Below are 20,091 nucleotides of genomic sequence, written 5' to 3' on the forward strand. Positions count from 1 at the left end.
TCTTGTATAGACACACCCCAAGTATTGCTTTCTGGACTTTATGGCTCCAGCTAGGAGCAGGACATGCCCCCTTCACAACCCCGACACTGTGTTGCAGGGAAACACAGGCTCATCATGAGCAGTCTGGGTCATCCAAACAGAGCTGTCTTGTGCACTGATGCCATCTGTCACCAGGTGGACTAAAGGAGCCTTCAGAGCATGCTGAGGTGTGTGCACAGGGCTCCCTACCTTGTACAAGTTCTCCACTCTTCAGGGCCTCAGTAACTGAATGTCTGTACATGCAGCTCTGGGTAAGTATTTCTACCAGGGGACCAAGCCTGGGAGAATTCTTTCAGATTACTGAATGTGTACATGCAACCACTAGGGAAGCCACTAACAACCTTCCACGAAATCTGCAGGAAGACCTAGTCAGATCATTTTCTGGTTGCTCCTGTTTCCTAACAAAATAGTAGAAGGACTGTCACACTATTGGCTTGCAGAGGAAGAGAAGGACTCATGTTGAGGAGATCCATATTAAGGAAAGCCTCTCAATCATTTTGAAATTAAGACCGACTTGCATGTTCATTCTTATTTTTAAGAAGCAGTTTCTCAATTCTAGTTATTATACCTTGTTTGCCCAATGCCATTCATAAAAGTACACATTAGGCTTAGATTATATCTGAATAGTGAAAGTCTATCAAGTGTTAATGGAGGACAGAATCCTAAATTAGCTTACAATTCTCTTTTTCTGCGGTTAGGGGGTATGTACCATTACCACATCTACTGTGGTAAACTCAGTATAGTGCTACCAAAGTACACTTAAGTTTACCTTATCAGCATGAGGTTTTCTTGACACTACTTCACTTTGGTGTTTTCAGTTGAATGATTTAGCTCATATTAAAACTGACATTTTCATTACCTTTCTGTAACATTAAATCTTTATGCTTTGGTACATTAGTACATAATCTCTCCATAATCTGTTAATGGTTGAAAAATGGAGGGAAAATAGTTTCTGCTCACATTCACAAAATAAATATTTACTCAGTGGTGTGTGAGACGATGATGAAAGACCATATGTCCTAAAATATTTCACGAGACAGTACACATGAAAGGGAAGATTTAAGAGTGCCATAGCAACATTCATTCTCATTTTTCATATATGTCCATGTTTAAGACAGACTATTGAAGTTTTTTACAGTGAAAATTTATATGGTCTAATTATATTTAGTTTAACAATTTCAAATGTTTCCTTAGACTACTTGTTCTCAAACTTTTTGACTCAAAATAGCCCTTGGAAAATGTCAGCTCTTAGTTTTCACTGAATTTTGACTACAGAAAAAAAATAATAGCACAATTCTTCTGTTGCAAAGAACTCAGAAACATCACAACATGTCAGAATTTTTGACACTGGATTTCTATTTGAAATCTCAGAATTTATCTTGTATTCATGTTTATACCCTACACAGTGCTAAAACTATATGTCACCTTGAAACACCCTTGAAAGCGTCTCAAGGCAAGCTAGGGGCTGTGGAACACTGCTTGAGAATCACAGTCTTAGCCTATATAGGTTCTTTGCAGCTGCAACATCCAATTTATTTGGAGTGTGGTAACATCAGAAGGGAAGAGATGAGGTGCTCTTCTCCCCTGGTCCATCTACTTTGGAGAAAGGCAGATACCAGACAAGTCATGTCTGCTTACTCCTGCATTTCCAGACCCAGGCACAATTAGTCAGCCCAGCAAAATTAAGGAATTGCCTTACTTTCCCTTGCACTCCTTCATGGTTATGTGCTCCAATGGTAAACTTTTCACAAATACTGAAGTGATTTAGAAGCCAAAGCCCCAGTTTCAAAAGACCCGTGAGTTCAGCTTTTTGAAAATGGATCTTGAACTAATAAGCTACAGATACTTTTGAACCCTCTTCCCCAAATCACTATAATGACCTATGTATTTGTAGAGATCCTGTCATAGCAGGTATATAAAGAAAAATGAAAAGTTTCCTCTACCATATACTACTAATAATTGTACTCAAAATAGATAATACACGAAACTATTTTTGTATCCTTGCCACAGACAGTTGTCTGGACTTGTTTTTCACCATAAAGTGATAAGCTCTTGCTTCTTGAACATTATCCAAATACTGTTTGCTGTATCTACACTCAGCCAAAAACATCTTGAGTTTTAAGATATGAGGGGAAAGATGCATAAGTTTCACAGGCTTTCCAAACAAATTCAGTTTTTTATACCTACCAGCAGTTGCCTCATTTTTAACTGCCTGTGAGGACACTCCTGTTTTTTTTTCCAGAAAAACAAGTGGAGCAGCACATGCACAGGAAGCACTCCCTTGCTGCATGGAGAACATCTGCACGTGTATGTGGCAAGGCAGACATGCTCATCTGGACCCAGTCTCTCAGGACACTTAGAATTTTGTAAGCCAAAAGTACCATGAATAATTTTGAACAATTTCAAGGTATCAGTTATCTGCTTTTGGACATTCCATGAGGAAAAAATAATGGCTACTTTTGTAGAAGAAGCGGGGTAGTTCTCGTAAGTATCTAAGGCTAGGTACAGAGGTTACACTTAATGCGCTTTAAGCATGCACAAAGCGCTTTACAAAATGGTGGATCCTGTTCTAAATTAACCTTGGATGGATATGTACTAATCTAAAGTGCTGTTTGTTATAGTCCTTTGTTGAACATCTGTGACAGATCCGATTAAGGGTTAATTTAGCTCATTTGCTCTACCCGAGTGTTGGGCCAACCCTGCCTTCTGGTGGGTCAATGACAGCCTCTGACCCCAGCCCCACACATAGCCTGGTGTGGGGGAATGTGGGAAGTGGGGTTTCTCTCCCTGAAGTTGCCTGGTTCCATGGCATGGCACAGCCCAGCTGGGGTGAGGGGGCGGTGCTGCAAGAGAAGAAGTCCAGGGTCTCTCTCCTGACAATTGCCCCATCCCACCTGCAGTGTACTGCTACTTGGATGAGTGGGCTGTTGGGGAAGGGCTCTGGGAACTGTGTCACTGCAACAGTGCCACCACATGGACCCAGGCTGTCCTGCCAAGACCTCAGTAACCAAGTTGTGGGGGGGACCTCATGGCAGGAGTCTATGTTTCTCCACCTCATTTCCCCTCAATCACCGCTAACAATCACTGACAGGGGGACAGGTCTGGGGAGAGGGGTTGCTCTGGAAACCTCCTGGGAGGCATGTGGGAACACCCTCAGTGGCCAGTGTGGGCAGACTCTGAGACCCTGCCCCCACCAAACAGTGAATGTCTATTCAGTTGGCTCCCTCTCTAACTAATATTGCTTTGAGTATAAGTAAAACACAAAAAGTTAGAGCACTTTTGCCAAGGGCTTTTTGAAGCCCTTTTGCCAAGGGCTTTCTGTACTTAGCCTAAGGGATTTAGGATTAACAAACCCATTAAAAGTTACAGGACTCATTGATTTCTAAGTTCAGGTGTGGATACAGAGATCCAGCTAAAATTACTGAATTTGCATAGGATATTCTTGAAAGTAAATATCATACTGGGACCAGAGGTAGAATTGTTTAATGACACTTATAAGTTCAATGTAATCAGAATTATGTACAGCAAAAGTACAAAACTAATATTTCCAATCATCTGAGGAGCATTGAGAAACTGTGCTTGAGCTCTCATGAAAAATGACCAGTGATCTGTAAAATGTTTATGCTTCTCTGAAAGTTCTACAAAAGGCTGCTTTTGCAGAACGTGTTGCTGGAAATGCAATTTTGTATGGTATCATCATCAGTCATGTCCAAATCACAACTGAACCAAACAAGCTGAAGTTCTAATTGTAGAATTTTCTATACCTCTGAAAGCAGTTCTCTACAGAATATGTTTCAAGTTTATTTGATAAGTTTATTAGAGATTTTTTTTTTTGGCTGGCCTAATTAACTGTAATGGACAAGCATCAAATATGAGCAAGCCATGGAAGATTTAAATAAATTATCAAAATAATTTATTTTTAAAAACAAAATTATCCATTTAATTTTTCATAGTTCTCTAACCAATATGTCTTCTATATGTAACTAACCTAGAATAAATTAATTCTCTTTACTGTTACAAGGGGCACATCTACACGTTACTATGGCACCATTATTACTGCTCTGTCATTTAATACTTTCTTTTAGAAGTACTAAAGACAGCGCAGTAATGACCCATACTGCATTGTGCACTCTGTAGATGGTTATTTTTAGGCACTATGTCGCCGTAGCGACACACTATAATGATGGAGCATGTCACTACAGCGACGTATCTGCAGCATCATGGTTTTTGCCTGCAGATGCTATGTAGAGCATTGCTATGGTGATGTAGCATCATGTGTAGATATGCCCAGACGCACCCATTCCCAAATCATAACAGGCTTGACATAATGCACTGTTTTGGGTTGTCTTCATTTTTTGGCTATGATGGAGTTACCTACGCTATTCTAGAGGCACAAAAGGATCCCACTCACACATTAGCAGGCCATTGAAGAACCTGCCCTAAACATCATGAACCTCAGGGGTATGGAACCCAAAGCAGTTTTTTCTGCTGTCATTTCCTGCATCCGAGGAAGGGCCATAGCTATGGTGTGGGCATTTCTGTACATTGGTAATTTACACTTGCCATATCTAGTATCTTGTGGCTCTCGAGCAATATTAATGCAAGTGCTCCTAATGCTATTCTACAATAATAGCAATAGAAAAGTTGGGTTTGGGCCAATTCTTGCATAGTCTAGGACTGGGTGAGCACAGAGGATTGATGCATCCAATATTCTTTGCCTGCAGTTGAGGATTGTTGTTATTAATGGCAGTCAGCTCCATGAAATATCTGCAGCAAACACTACACAGTTTGTATCAGAATTATCTCCACTTGTTTCAGAAAATAAATGTTTATCTAATAAATTTCTAAATCTGACAACTATATCCATCTCACAAACCTGATACAAGTCAGTATGTTTCATTAATATGACAGACTTCAGGATGCTATTTTTTTTTTACTTAGATACTGTCAATTTTATTAATCTCAAAAACATGTAATAAAGACAGGGATTGTTTTAATGACTATTAGCAAGGTTGAAATTGCTTTTAATGATGTTTTAAAAAAATCAATGGCATTTCAGCAGTTTCAAGAACGTGGCAAGTTTTCAACAAGATCTGTCAGGTTGGTTTTACTCCTCTCTCACAAAATATGGAGGCAATTGGGAAGAAGACAAAGGCAAAAGAAAGCCACTGCCAAATTTCCAATAACAGAGTAATGCAGAAGAAAATTGCTAGAGATCAAGAGCTTTATCCAGTTCCATGGGAAAAATGCCTAGTTTGCCTTCTGGGACATGGGTCAAGTTTCAAGCCAATAAAATGATTATTAAACTAAATAGTCAGATAAGTACTGTGTGAGGAATCCAATAGTAATAGTTCTATATAATCCATCCAGATGCCCAGAACCAATAGTCTGATTCCTTCTGAAGGAAATTTCAACAGAAGCATAGAAGAACCTAGTCTGTAATTGCTGTTATACACTACCCTAAATGCAACTGCTCAAGCCAGCCTGTGAGAGTTTCTCCTGGTGCATTATGTATAGATAGCCCCATAAATGGCTCCTTGCAGTAGTTCACATGACTGCTGAGAGCAGTGGGACTCATTCTTCCCTCCAACAGACAAAGTCCTCTGTGTGTGTGTGTGTGTGTGTGTGTGTGTGTGTGTGTGTACCTACAAAGTTAACAAATTGAAAGAATCTAATGTAAAAAAGAGAAAGGATGGAATGTATAAGGCGATTATATGTACATTTTCTGCACAGAAAGGTCAGGCTCACTGAAGTCCTCCTCAGCACATATCTGCACATGCGCTCCAGTTGAGAACAAACTGAACATGATAGGAGCAGACCAGTCCAAGACTGCTCCTGCCCTGCTCTGCCCCTCAGCCTTGGGCTAGCAAGATGAACAGGGGCTTAGACCCAAGTTCCAGATGATGGGGGAGGGAGGGGAGGGGAATTGTCCCAAATGAGCAGGCAGCTGCCTGGCACCCAGGAGAGCCCTCCCAACCATGTGGAGATTGGTATAGGTCCTGATTTTCACGTGGTTGGCAGGCAACTAAAACAGCTCTCCCAGCCACCGGGAGATCAGGACAAGTCCTGATCTCCACATGGCTGGCAAGCAGTGTCTCACCAAACTGAGACAGCTCTCCCTGCCCCCTGTGCCCCCCTGCTGCCTAGTCTGACCAGAAGCAGTTTGCTCCCAACCAACGTCTACATGTGTGGTGCAGCACATTAGTTAATACACCATTTTTCTAGTACCTGTATAGCCATAGGAGCTTAAAATGGCACCTTAGACTAATATACTGTGTAGTAATTGTTGCACGTTTGGAGGTGATGGTTTAGTAAGCATTAGATTAGTCCAATGCTCAGTAAAGCATCTCATGTAGGTACACCCAGCTAGCAGCAACTTTTACCCAAAAGGCTAGGGAGGGCATTAGCTGCCTTTGGTTTATCTATTCAGAATTTATAGATGCAAGGTTTTTATAAATTGCAATACCAAGATTATGACATATATGAAAAATCCATATACTGCTCCTGAAATCTCTTCTTCCTGCCTTCAGATCCAAAGGCACATGTTCAGCTTTTTTATGCTTTAAATACAAACAAAACAAAATTCATTATGAGAAGTGGTCAGTTAATAAGAAAATACTAAACTGGACTTATCAGCTCAAGGCCATTCTTTATGAAACTTTCCTGTACTTGTCTGACTAATAGCATCCTCCTTCATATATTTTTTACTAAGCAGCAGAACGTAGAATCTATAGGGCACATTTCAGTTGCTTAGTTTTTAAATTGTGTCATAGTATCTTTGTCAGTTATAGCTGGTTTAAACTCTAAATTAGAAAACTTGTTTTTAAAATCCCAGTCAATGCTATCTGGTTATTTGCCACTTTAAATTCAGAAGTGAATAAGATTTGCAACTGGATTTGCAACTGGATAATTTAGCATGCTGGCAAATTAGTGGAATCTATGTAAAACTATTGTTTAATTAAGGTAAAGGATAGCTGTCACCTACAACAAATTTGTATTAAAAAAGTTTGCACATAAATGACCAAGACTTGTATTTAGACAAATACTTCACCATGTTTTTAATTTTAAACACACTGGATTCATAGGCTATTACTTGGTTATCATGTGTAAATGGGTACAAATTGACTGCAATGTTAGTAGAAAACAACGATACCATGAAATGCTACTATGAAACTGAACAAGATAAAATAGGATATCTTGAGCCTGATTCTCCTTCACTGGACAAGGGTGAAAGTCATGGATAAGTTAACTGAAGCCAATGGAGTTGCGCTTGCAAAAAACTGATGGGAGAAGAGAATTGAACCTGTATGCTAGTTTGAAACTCTTTGTAACTGAACTGATTCAACTATGAGAAAAGTACTATATATTTCTATAACATCACATTTATCTATGTAAGCTCACCTATCACAAAGAACATTAATGGAATAAGGATTCAGTCTGCACTAACCTTTAACAAATTTCCCATTACAAAATATTAAAAGAATATTAAATAAGACTATTAACATTTTAAAGAATATTAAAAAAGAATATTAAATAAGAATATTAAAATTTCCCATTACAAAAACAAAGGCTAATAATGATTTTGTATTCTAGCATGAAGCTATGACTTGGAAGTCATATCAGAAAAGGTTAAAAAGCAGTATAAAGTCCTTTGATAAGCTTAAGCTTCCAAAACAGTGAAGTTAAATTTCATTTACATTCATGTTGGGAAGCTGTTTGCATCTCAGCCTTTATGGTGTCTTATCTATACAAGTACAGATGGAATTTCCATCAAGGAATGTGTATACCAAGTTGGGGTCTTTATGATTAAATGTTTAAGCAGAACTACAGTATATGTATTTTTACAGTACTAAAATTACTACGTTTTATTTTCCAGTTAGAAAACAATTTAAGCTATAGGTAAAGGGAAAAAAGAATTACTCTCACGCTCTTATGACCATGCCTCACTCCCCCCAAATAATCCTGAAAAGTAGTATAGGTTTTCTGTTGCTACATTGGACTATGTAACTGATTTCCAGAAAAAAAGAGTTCTATAACATTTAATTTTCTACTCTAATAATAGTGAATAACTCAGCACATAAGCCTTTTGTTCATGCATGCTCCATAATCTAGATTTACTTTAAATTAAACCAGATGGTGATTGCTTAACTCTGTTATTCTGCAGTTTTTATAGTGTAGGACTATTACTTACTCTGTGGGAATCGAGGTGGATTGTCGTTGACATCAGTCAATGTGATGTTCACTGTGGTGGTCCCTGATAATCCTCCCATTTGGCCTCCCATGTCCTTGGCCTGGATAACTACTTGGTACTGTTCCCTGTTTTCTCTGTTCATGTTTGGCAAAGCAGTCCTGATAATGCCTTTAAGAAAACACGAAAGTGTGTTATCCATTTTTGCATTTTTGACATGTACCATGCAATGCATACTTTTCTATGGAGCTGTAAAATATAAAAGTATATCTGAACAGTTATCCCCAGAATATGCATTTATTAGAAAAGTGATCTTTGTATCTTCATATATATTCATCAATACAGTCTATATATTTTATATAAAGTTATAAAAATGAATATTTATACCAAAAATATAAGATACATATGATTTACTTGTTACAAGTATTTTTAAGTTATTACTTTTCAGCAAATAAGAAACCTTGCAGTATTTCAGTGCTTGTACTTTTTGTAAAAAAATTTTCTCTGCATTCTTGGGTTTTTCCAGAAGAGGAGAGACCCACCCCCAAGTCTGAATAAAAGCAATATCTATTTTCCTAACCTGTTTCTGGCTCCACCGAAAAATATGGCTGTCCTTGAAGTATACTGTAGATGACTCTGGCACTGTTTCCATACGAAGGATCATCGGCATCAGTGGCTGTGACTTGCACCACAGAAGTACCTGAAGTATCCAAATTCAGCTTAGTTCTGCATGGTACCAGAAGGAGGAGCAAAAGCACTAGTTTTCAGTCAAGTAAAACTCACTGAGATGGACAACGATGCCTGCTTCATTGAAACTTTGGTTCGTTCATCTCCTTATACGCTTGCAGTCAACTACAAAAATATATTTATTCACTTAGGCCATGTGTAGACAAAATGAGAAGCATGTGTGCATGACACTTTAAAGCAGGCTAAATGCTTTCACACCACTTTAATGGTGTCGGAGTTTTCATGCCTCGGCAGTGCATTGAGCATTAATTCCAGCCACTGTAGGACATTCAGTGGCATGACGCACCTTAAATGATTTGGGGTGCAGCAAAGTAAAACTCCTTCGAGGAGTTTTAGTTTGCTGACCGTATAGCCATGGAGTGAAGCACCAGTCTCTGTGCAGCTCCATGGCTCTGCAGGAAGCCCTGCAGGCAGCTTGGCAGTAGCCCAGAAAAGCAGCTGTGCCCAAGAAAAGCAGTGAGCCTGATCTTTCCCCTCCCCCTCTCTCTCCCTGCCCCCCTCCCCACCTGAGCCTGCCTGCCTGCCTGAACTGTGCAGGGGCCTGGTTCTTCTCTCCATGGCTGTGGTGCTCCCCAGGACTGCCTGAGCTGGGTGCCCACAAGAGGGTGCCACTGGGGATGGGGGACACAGCTGCCACAGGGGGAAGCACCACGCCCCAGTCCTGCAGGTCAAGGACCACCCTGCCCAGTGGCAGCTTGCCCTCCCCTCCCTGCCAGAAAGGCAGGTAAGTCAGCAGTGTGTGTGTACGACACCAGGGTTTAATCAGCCCTAAATTTACGTGGTGTTTTTTAAAACCCACTGCTTCAATTTAGGACCCCCACTTTGTCTACACATGCCTTTAATGTTAGGATCTGGCTCTAAGTTTCTGACCTAGCAAACTTAAATGTACATTTAGAGCTTATTAAGTGAAACCACAACAGCAGCAGAAATTTGCCTTTATACTATTATTATTTCTAACGGGCATTGTTATCTCTTCTCTTTGCTTCTTTCAGGGTTCATTTTAAATATGAAAAGAATTTGTAAGTCATGTCAGCTCATCTCATAAATCTTTATGTGCAATAATGTGGATGTGTTGTAAAACTATAGATACAGGAATATCAAAGGGACAGATGATTGAATAGTCTAATGAGACCTTCACTTATAGCCCTTGGAAAAACACAGCATTAACTATGTACACTTTCTCTACTCTAAAGGGAAAAATGAGAAAGAAAACAAAACCAAACAGCCAGTGTTACATAAAACATAGATTTTCTTCCTAAAACACAAAATATCATTGTCATCTAAATTACAGCAAAACTTCTAAACTTTAAGAACATTTCAAAATTTCAGTTCAATAATCTACCCAATAACCTTAAAAACATCTTTTTTTTTTTTTTTTTTTTGCATCAAGACAGGTTCTATGTCCTATTCAACTGTAATGGCATTGTAGTGATGAGGAGTAGCTTCATAAACTGTATACACACATACCTTTGCTTCTCTGGTTGACAGTATTAAAAACAAAAAAAATATATGTGCCTGTTTAATCAATTATGAGCATTTTCACAAACCAGAAATTCTTCTCACACATACTTTTCTCTTTTTCCAATTCTATTCTCTGCACTGAATGCAATAATTTCACTATTATTCACTATGGCTACAAACAGACATCACTTTTGTCCTGAGGTAACTCATTTTATCCCAGAAGAAAGTGCAATAATTCAGAAGTCCGTGTCTGTTTTTTGCAAGAAAAGCTTTACAGGATAAGAAGTACTAACAGTTTATCCCAAGACAGCACAAAGTATATCTGAACAGTTATCCCCAGAATTGCTGTATTGAATCAGTGGCAGAAAAGCAGCAGTGCATTGATCCACTCATTCAACCCTGGGCGCAGACAGAAGTGCAGCTTCCTGCTGTAACTTATGGTACTTTGCAGTAAGCTCCATGAGTTACAGATCCAACAGACATTCACTGTTGGGTCCCAGGGGGTTGGAGGATCAAGGTGAAGTTTAGAGAGGCTGTGAGTCTGCAGTCACTCTCACCTTGCCCTGTCCCTCCCCCTTCCCAGCCTTGGCACTGTTTTCAGAATGCGAGGAGGGAAAGGGAGTGGAGGGAGCTCATTCTGGGGATTGCTCAGCCAGTTGTAAAGGTTGGCCAGGTGGAATGGAGCTCCCTTCCCTCTGTGGGACTGCAGTCTACCTGCCCCATCTTCCAGTGCTGGCTGGGCAACCCCCAGAATTAGCTCCCTCCACTCTCTTCAATGCTTCCCATTCTGAAAATGGAGTTTTGAAGGTGCTCTGCTTTGGAGCACCTTCATCTGAACCCTCATTACATGACAGTTCAGATTGTCATGGGACTGGGCCCTTTCAAAAAGCTCTGCAGTCATGTACTTTTGTAAGGGCATGGCTGCAGAGCACTTTCAAGTGGCTGATCACGGGACAAAATGTCACTCATGCTGGTGGCCCCTAATTAGAAGGGCGATAGGTGTTCCCACCAGTCTTGGGACATTTCTCTTCTGGGACAAAAACAGACAGTTGGGACAAATGCAACATTCGTTTTTAGCCTACAGGATACTAAAACCTGTAATGACAGATTCCAAAACCTGTTACCTGCTGTTTTAACAATTGATTCTAAATGAAATTGCCCTGGCCAGATACATGAGCCTGACAACTACATTTTACTTCAGTTGGTGCTACATCCTGTAAGGTGCTATAAATTTTGATCTCAGTACAGCAAGACATTTAAGCATGTGCTTAATTTTATGTATGTGAATAGTTCTCATAATGTCAGTGGGACTAACAAGCTTGCTATAAGTTAAGCATATATATAAATTCTTTGCTGATTATAGCCAGACAGCATTCAAACATTGCAATGTAAACAGGTTTTTATGGCACTAGAATTATTTTACAGTACATATTAAGGGATATTTTTTTTTATTCCCCTGAAATAAAAAGTATTTTCAGAAAGTCAGGTCAGAAAGTATGGCCTGACTCTTTCATTATGCATGACCCAAACTGAAGACACCAAACTGTGGTATGGTAGCTTTTATGGTTCATCATGAAGAGTTTACATTGTGAATTGTGTCAGGTGATACTGAAAGGCAAAGAAAATGTGAGTGCAAATTACTGTATTAATATGATTGCTGCATTAAATAGAAACAAAGGATAAGTCTCACAGAAAAGGCATAGCTAACTCTTCCACTTATTACAGTGAACTCACCTTATGCCTGAGATACACCCCCATTCTATGCACATATACTATCTTCTTTAATTTGCAAGGGCAGTGCCCTGTGCATTTGAAAATAAGTGTATGTACAAGTGGGCCAAACATATACTACCAATAAGCACAGAGATCTTAGTCTACATTATAAATCGCCACTCACTCATGAAGGTTTCAGCACAACTTTGTACAGCTTTCTATGCACAACAGAAGGACTTACAGGGTGAGAGCATGTGTCATAATGGTGTAATATATTATTCAGTGGACAGAAAGATTTTTAAATTTCCAACTCATCCAAGGTAATGCCCATTTCCCCTCTTGAAGCAGGAACTTACAGATATTTTTTGGAGTCTTCGCTGGAGGATAATTTGGAAGAAGAATTGGGAAAAAATGTTGAACTTTTCTAAATATTTAGTAGAACTGGATCTCTGAGTATTAGCTGATTGAATTTTGAAGGGTAATAAGACTCTCCAGATATTAAATAATAATTCTTTTTACTACATGGTGATTTTTTTTTCTTTGTAATATATATGCTGATAGGAGAATTAAATTAATGGATATATGAGTAATGTGAGAGTAAAACCATCTGCTTTTCTTTCTATGTTTTCTTTCTTAGGGTTGTATGGATATGCTACACATCTCTTCAAGGCTTTTCACTGACAATGCTTTTTTGCAAATGAGAAGAAATTAGCTAAAACATGAAGAATTGCTATTATGTTCTTCCCTATAATTAACAGCTGTTTAGATTACAGAGTAACTTTAAAGAAATATAAATAGAAAGTGGAAGCTCCCTCTTCATTTTTTGCCACCTTTTTTAAAATGTAGAGGCTTTTAAATAATAGACATTTATTGTTTTAACTTCATAACTTCTTATTAGATGTTAACAGCATTTTGCAAGCCAATAAAATTATTAAATGAAATTAAATTAAAGAAAGAAATCAAGACCGGATTTCTTCCTGGAAAATAAACTTTAGTCAAGAACAGTCATCATAATCAAGATATTGGGCTCAATGACTGAGCAAAAGGGAGGAATCCTAAGCCCCGCTTTCTAATGGTCTCTTGTGAACCTAAAATCCAACTATTCTTGAATATTTCTTGTGATCTAAATATAAGAATAGACCTTCCTGAAAAAAGTTCTCCCTCCCCTATTTTTGTTAAGGTGCACAGACTAAAAGCAACTTTTTTCCTGTTTAGCTATGCCATACTAAGCTTCAATTAAACTATTTAGACTATTCTACTTTTTACTTGCAATGAACATGGTTGCAAGTGTCCCCAGTGTAGTGGCATAGCCTTTTTCCTTACACTAAAGTCACCAGGAGCAGAGCCGAGCTCTATGGCTGCATCTATGCATGCTGAACTGCAGAACAGACTAATTATCTGCAGAGTAAAAGGTCATCATCTACACGCACAACGCTATTAGGTTGCAGTAAACTAATTAATGCCACCATAAGAGAGTACTGTCAGGGACAATACTATCTTACAGGCAGTGCAGCACTACATTTTTCAAAAGGAGTTTGGCAAAGAATTATTCTTTTGAATGCTTAAACCATCTCTTTGGATAGTGCTGCCTTTTTGTGTCCCCAACCAGATGCTGTTGTAGTATAGGCAAAGCTAGAAACTTGATATATTTTTTAGACATGCACAATCTTAGGCACTAGAACTAACTTGTGTGTCAGGACTTTGCCTAGGAACTGAATGGACGAGGACACAAAAACAAACACAGCTCCTTGTACCCTCCCTATGTACCCATGCTGAGTCCAGAAGCTGTCTAACCTGCAGTACGGAATATGACTGTAAATGAACAAAAAGGACTAAATTAGGCAGATAATGCATTCCTAAGAAATAATTTGATCAGCTCAACTCAACTGATTGATCACTGAAGCCTCATTACTTTCTATTTTGCTATGCTGAATTTCATGAGCAGCTAATCAACCAAGAAAACTAATTTATTCAAATCACACTGAATGCATTAGCTGCTTCCTTTCCATTTCACCTATACCTGTATCCATTGCTGAAACAAAACCCTTTGCTGGGTCATTTAAAGTATGGGAAAATAAGCCTTAACTGACCCTTACAACACTACCTATATCATTATCTTTCAGCATTACATTGTTATCTTTCAAGAAACCATTTACTTCTCACTTGGTAGCCAATTCTTAACCCATTTCAACAGCTCTCCCATGTACCATGCAATGTAGACCAAATCTTTGTAGCTCAGTCTTTTGTATGAAAAAATATCAAAAGGTTTTCTGAAAACACAGAAAACAACTGCACCCCTTTTGCTTCTCTTTTGTTACATAATTCCATAGTGTGCTGAAAAATGCTCAAACATATTTGTCAGATTTGCACAATGTTTTCCCTTAATTTTTCTGTTTTTTCAAATGGTGTCAGGTATGGGACTCCCAGGCATAGGTTGCATTTGTAAAGTTCCCATGTGTTTTATATTATTTTAGATACCTCACTATCTACATATAGTTACTGAAATAAAAATGTTCTGATTTCACTTTCACTTAGATTGACATAAATTAGGACTATTAATCAAATATGTGAGATTACACCAAGGAAAATTGATGAAAATGTGTATCAACACTGACAACTGCAAGGTGATGCACCTGGGGAGGAAGAACCGGCACCATACCTACAGGTTGGGGAACTCCCTTCTCATCAGTGCAGAGGCAGAAAAGGAACTTGGAGTCATCATTGATGCCAAGATGAATATGGGCCAGCAGTGTGGGGATGCAGTCAGGAAGGCCAACTGCACCTTGTCATGCATCCACAGATGCATCTCGAGCAGGTCCAAGGAGGTGATCCTTTCACTCTGTGCAGCACTGGTCAGGCCGCAGCTGGAGTATGGCGCCACACTTCAAAAGGGATGTGGACAACATGGAGAGGCTCCAGAGGAGGGCCACTCACATGATTAGAAGGCAGCAGGGCAGGCCGTACGAGGACAGGCTATGGGACCTGAACCTGTTCAGCCTTCATAAGAGAAGGCTGAGGGGAGATCTAGTGGCCTGTTACAACTAGTCAGGGGGGACCAGCAGGCAGTGGGAGAGTTCCTGTTCCCCCGAGCTCTAGCAGGAGTGACTAGAAATAACAGTCACATGCTGGCAGAGGGTAAATTCAGATTAAAATCAGGAGGTGCTACTTCACTGTCAGGGCAGCTAAAATCTGAAACCAACTTCCAAGTGAAGTGGTGCTGGCTCCTGCTCTGGGGGTCTTTAAGACAAGGCTCGACAATCACCTTGCTGGGATCATTTGACCCCAGTACTCGTTCCTGCCATGGCAGGAGTTCGGACTTGATGATATGCTCAGGTCCCTTCCGACTCTACAAACTATGAAAGTATGAAACTATAATGCCAGGATATTTAACTTATGAAGAAGGAAATATAAATCCATTTACAGCATGTAGATTTACAGTTAAATTCTACTCTGTGGATATACAGATATAGCTTCTAACAAAGATGTTGGCCCTTAGGCTGTAGGGCTGTGTCTCTCGTTCTATAGTAGCATAAGGCATCATCAATTCAATACACTCCAGCTACTTTTTGAATAGTGTAGAGCAGTTGTAATGTACTGGAAAACCAGCACAGACCACATAATTTAGGATTATTATATTAATTCAGTTTCACCCTGATATAACCCCTAATTTTATGAGTAGAGATTTTGCTGTGGCATTCTCAAGTCATCTGCCTTCTTCCTGATAATATGGTGGTATAAACTGAAGTTATACAGTAGTGAAGCAAGCCCCCAGTATCTAACTTATGCATTTAGAAATAAACAAGCATTTATCACATTATAGCAGATCTAATAATGGAATTAAAATTCTTGAATATCCCTGAAGGTTGGCTTAGGTTATACAAACAATTAATACACTTTACCCTTTAAGTCCCTTTTCTATAAGCATCTTAAAGGAAACCTTTACAAATATTAATGACTTAAACTTCTTAACATATTTATGAGGTAGAACCATATCTAAATAAGTATCACAAGGGAAAATGAAATAGAACAAAATCATACAGGAAATCTGTAGTAGAGTTCAGGTGAGGACTCTTACCTTTTAACTCCTTGTTATGGGTTTTTACTACACATTTCCCTTCAGACTAAACTGCCTCTACAAATAGGATGTTGAAATAAGCAAAATCTATCTGCTGCTTCTAGAGAAAATGAGGGGAAAGAATAGTTTACGGTTTCCGACTTGAGGAGATAAGGCAGAAAAACTCAGGGACAACATGTGTCGGGAAACTAACATCAAAAATGAGCTCCAGGCAAATGGACCTTCCTATAAATCAGCAAAAGGAAGCTGGAAAAAAACAAGCACTAGAGATCAGAGTCTCCTAAATAAGTCTCTTGAGGGAGAAAGCAAGAACAATAATTGGTTCATAATACTTTTTTTCTGCTAATCCTAGATTTTAATTTGGTATGTAGTGAGTGAACTGAGAACGCATTTGTTTAGAAAGGTGAAGATGTAGTGAAGTATAAAAGCCATTAAGACCTGCCATTCTGAGATGAACTCAGCAGATGCAGGGAGGTTTTGTTGGGAAATTAGGAAAAGGAAGAAAGGTCAGAAAAGAAAAACATCCAAAGTGTTAGCACAACAATTGACTTAAATAAGAAGAGAGTGCTACAGCAATAAATTATTTCCATGGTAGAAGCGAGAGGATCTAGCAGTGGGAAAAGGGGACATACAGTACTAATGAGGGAGTGAACCTGGAAAGCAAGCAGAGCAGTTGTAGCTATAAATACTTTCTACTGGACTTCTGAAGGAAAAGACAAAAGGAAAACTGTATGTAAAGATGACAGGCTAACTGTGGGATGCCCAAGCTGTAGATCGGATGTGAGCCCAGAGGGAGGCTACACTTGTATGAAGTGCCTTGATATCCATAAGCCAAAAGGGTGGGAGAGATTAGAGGAATAGAAGACCAGCTAGGAAGGATGACAGCTATCAGACATGCTGAGAAAATCACAGACTAAGCAATGCATAGAAAAAGTTGCTAAGCCCTGAAGATATGGGCTATATATATATTTATATATATCTTTTTATATATATATATCTTATATATATATCTTTTTATGGTGGGAAAGCATGGGCAGACTGGAGCTGTTCAAAGAAACCCCAACAAAATGAAAAGGAAAGGAAGAAACACTGGGAAAGAACACAGCTGGAAGAAAATTCAGAGAGATTTGTTTCTTTGTTTGTTTTCTGGGAGGAGAGAATAAAGAAATAACACAGAAAGGGAGCAGATATTTAGAGTAATCCATACAATGAGCTCAAGGACAGCAGGCTGCCTTACTGGGCTATTTACCCAAATGCAGGATCCTGAAGATAGCTCATTCATCTCCACCTACAGAAGGATTTAGGAAAAATGAACAAGATAATAAAAGACTTAAGGTTATGAACAAGAGACAGAAGATGACAGGAGAACTTATGACACATTTATCTAGTATCACAGTCCAAGACAGAATATCTCCTAAATGCACTAGCTACCATCTACTGCTTAGTGGAGAGCAATATGGGTGCTGACAGACATGCAACTCACAGTCTAACTCATGATGCTTCACAGAAAACATGAGTTAGGCCAACCCTCCCAATCCAACAGGCATTCATTATTGGATGAAAAAGGCGTGTGATTCAGCTTCCCTTTGGAGCTGACTGGCAGAGAGAGGCTGCTGTTTACAGTGTCTGTCCCCTAGCTCTGCTCCCCTCTGTAAGCTCCCATGCTCTATGAGGATGGGGGAGAAGGCAGGAGAGTGAAGTCAGTCTGGGGTTTCCCCAGATATGCTGGGGGGAGAAGAGAATTGGAGCCCCCCAGCTCGGAGGGTTGGGGGACAGGACCTGTGGAGGAGGGTATGTGAAGCAGTGGGAGGGAGTTCCTGATGCCTGAGTGGGACAACTCAGCTGCAGAGAACAGGGAAGAGAATGTAAAAAGAGGCGAAGCAGCCTACTGGCGAGATTGGTATGTGGAGAGAAAGACTCCAATTAGAAAGGATATAAGTTGTGATGTTTTCTTGGCCTTTTCATTGTTCTTTTCTTCCATCCCAAAGGCAGATCTTTACATGGTTAATTTAATTTAAATTGATACAAATCTAAATAAATGATTAAAAATAAACATCAATATTATCCATCAAAATTATTTAAAAAAATAAAAATGTAATTCTGCTAAGCCTACTGTTACGGCAGCAACAGCAGCAGCAGCTTCAGCCCTGGACCTAGAGCTTTTGTCACTGCTGTGTGGACAGACTGGTCCTGGAGGCAGCATGTACTCTGTGCTTCCTGACCACAGCCAAAGCAGGCCCCAGCAGGATCCAGAGCTTCAAGGGGAATGTAAGCAGGGGCAGAGAGCAAACACCCGCTTTTGCTCCCTGCTGCCACTTACCTTCCCCTTGCAGAGGCTCCTTGGGGCACGTGGTAGTGGCTGCAGCTCCAACTCTGATCCCGAGCTTGGAGCTGGGGTCTGGTCCACAGCTGTTGACCCATCCCTTGCTTATGCTTAAGTCTAAGACAAGGGGGTTCCCCGTCATGTTAACTGGGGAAAAAACTTTGCCTTAGATTTCAGTAGATACAGTTATATTTGCCACTGACAGAGCAGGATATTGGTCTGCCATAGTATGGCAGTTCTTAAATTCACTATTTCAGTTTTACTTAGCAGCTATTTCTTGCACCTTTTTCCTTGTTGCACATTCACACATTTAATGGGCTGCTGTATATATATCTATCGATCTATCAATCTATCAATCTATAGATATTTATATCTATTGTTATAGATAGATACAGAGATATAGCTAATAGATAGTCTCATAAAGAGAATGGTGATCAATAGGTAATAAAACTTCGCTTGTGCAATGCAGGAAAGTTCTGATGGTTAAAAACTTGACTGGTTTGCTTGAGAAACATTGTATTTGGAGGTAGAGGAAAGGAAATGGTAAATTAAATCCTGGTAAAATGTTTCAAATTAAAAAGAAGGAAGACAGACTGGTCAGCAAAACAGTCTAAAGGGCATTGAAATGCCAAGCTAGATTTAAATAAAATGAGACTTGAAAAGACAATAAAGTATCTCACAGATATCTCCCTAGTTCTGTTAGCCAAGGTAGCCTACAGAGTTTGGACATACCCTAAGACTATAAACAGACATTGCCAAGTGAAGTGCATCAGTTGTATCAGGATGAGTCCCAGCACAGCTGATCCATCCACGTCATTGGGTAACACAGACATTGCTCATTGTCCCACAGTATTGGGCTTCTGAAACCCTGGGAGTGCTGTCCTGGGGCAGCTTCAGAACATGGACAGCTCCAGTCTGACCATGCTTTCCCACCATAAAGCAAACATATGTCTGCTGAAAAACAAAAGCAGCATAAATTTATACTATTGTCACTATCACAATTTGGGCCTTTGTGCTCTCATAAATATTTTATGATGGCACAAATGTGACAGGTGTTTCCACCCTAGGTAAGTTGTGGAACAGCTATTTACAAAGTTTGACAGTTCTTGGAAAGGGGTGAGATCGTCTCCCTGCCCTCACAGAGTTATTTAAAAGGACTGAATACAATGGAAATCCATAGAATTTTGGGTCCCCATAGTATTTTTCATTAAATTCTTTAAAATATTTCAAAAAACATATCTGATAGAATTCTCTTGAATCTCATAAATGCTTTTGGCCAACTGCACATGTGCTGCCAAGAGGATGGCAATTGGCTGTGTGGATCTGGGCTATGTGGGCCCATGTTTGAGCTGCTGCCAGGGAAGTTTGTGGAGGTAGCAAACATGCCCCACCCACCTGAGCAGTGAGGCTTCCCCACACCTCCCTGCCTGAAGATGAAGAGGGTATTGTGGTGGCAGCATCCCCCCGCCCATCCCTGATGCCCCCTAGAACAGCCAGCAGGGAGGGGGAGGTGACAGGCAGGCAGGGAGGGAGGGGAGCAGAGAA

General features: G+C 39.7%; 1 protein-coding gene across 5 annotated transcripts in view; it reads right to left on the reverse strand.

The window, feature by feature from the left end:
* The window catches only part of CDH10 (cadherin 10), a 210,516-nt gene that overhangs the window by 46,272 nt on the left and 144,153 nt on the right, over positions 1 to 20,091 (reverse strand). For all 5 annotated transcript variants that reach the window (XM_019541968.1, XM_019541993.1, XM_019541984.1 and 2 more), the window contains exons 4-5: positions 8,808 to 8,927; positions 8,231 to 8,398 (exon numbers count right to left, since the gene is read on the reverse strand). In XM_019541968.1, coding sequence (XP_019397513.1) covers positions 8,231 to 8,398; positions 8,808 to 8,927 — 288 coding nt within the window. The remainder of the gene's footprint in view (positions 1 to 8,230; positions 8,399 to 8,807; positions 8,928 to 20,091) is intronic.

This window comes from Crocodylus porosus, unplaced genomic scaffold (assembly GCF_001723895.1).
Source record: "Crocodylus porosus isolate Cpor-Errol unplaced genomic scaffold, CroPor_comp1, whole genome shotgun sequence".
In the NCBI taxonomy this organism is placed as follows: domain Eukaryota; kingdom Metazoa; phylum Chordata; order Crocodylia; family Crocodylidae; genus Crocodylus; species Crocodylus porosus.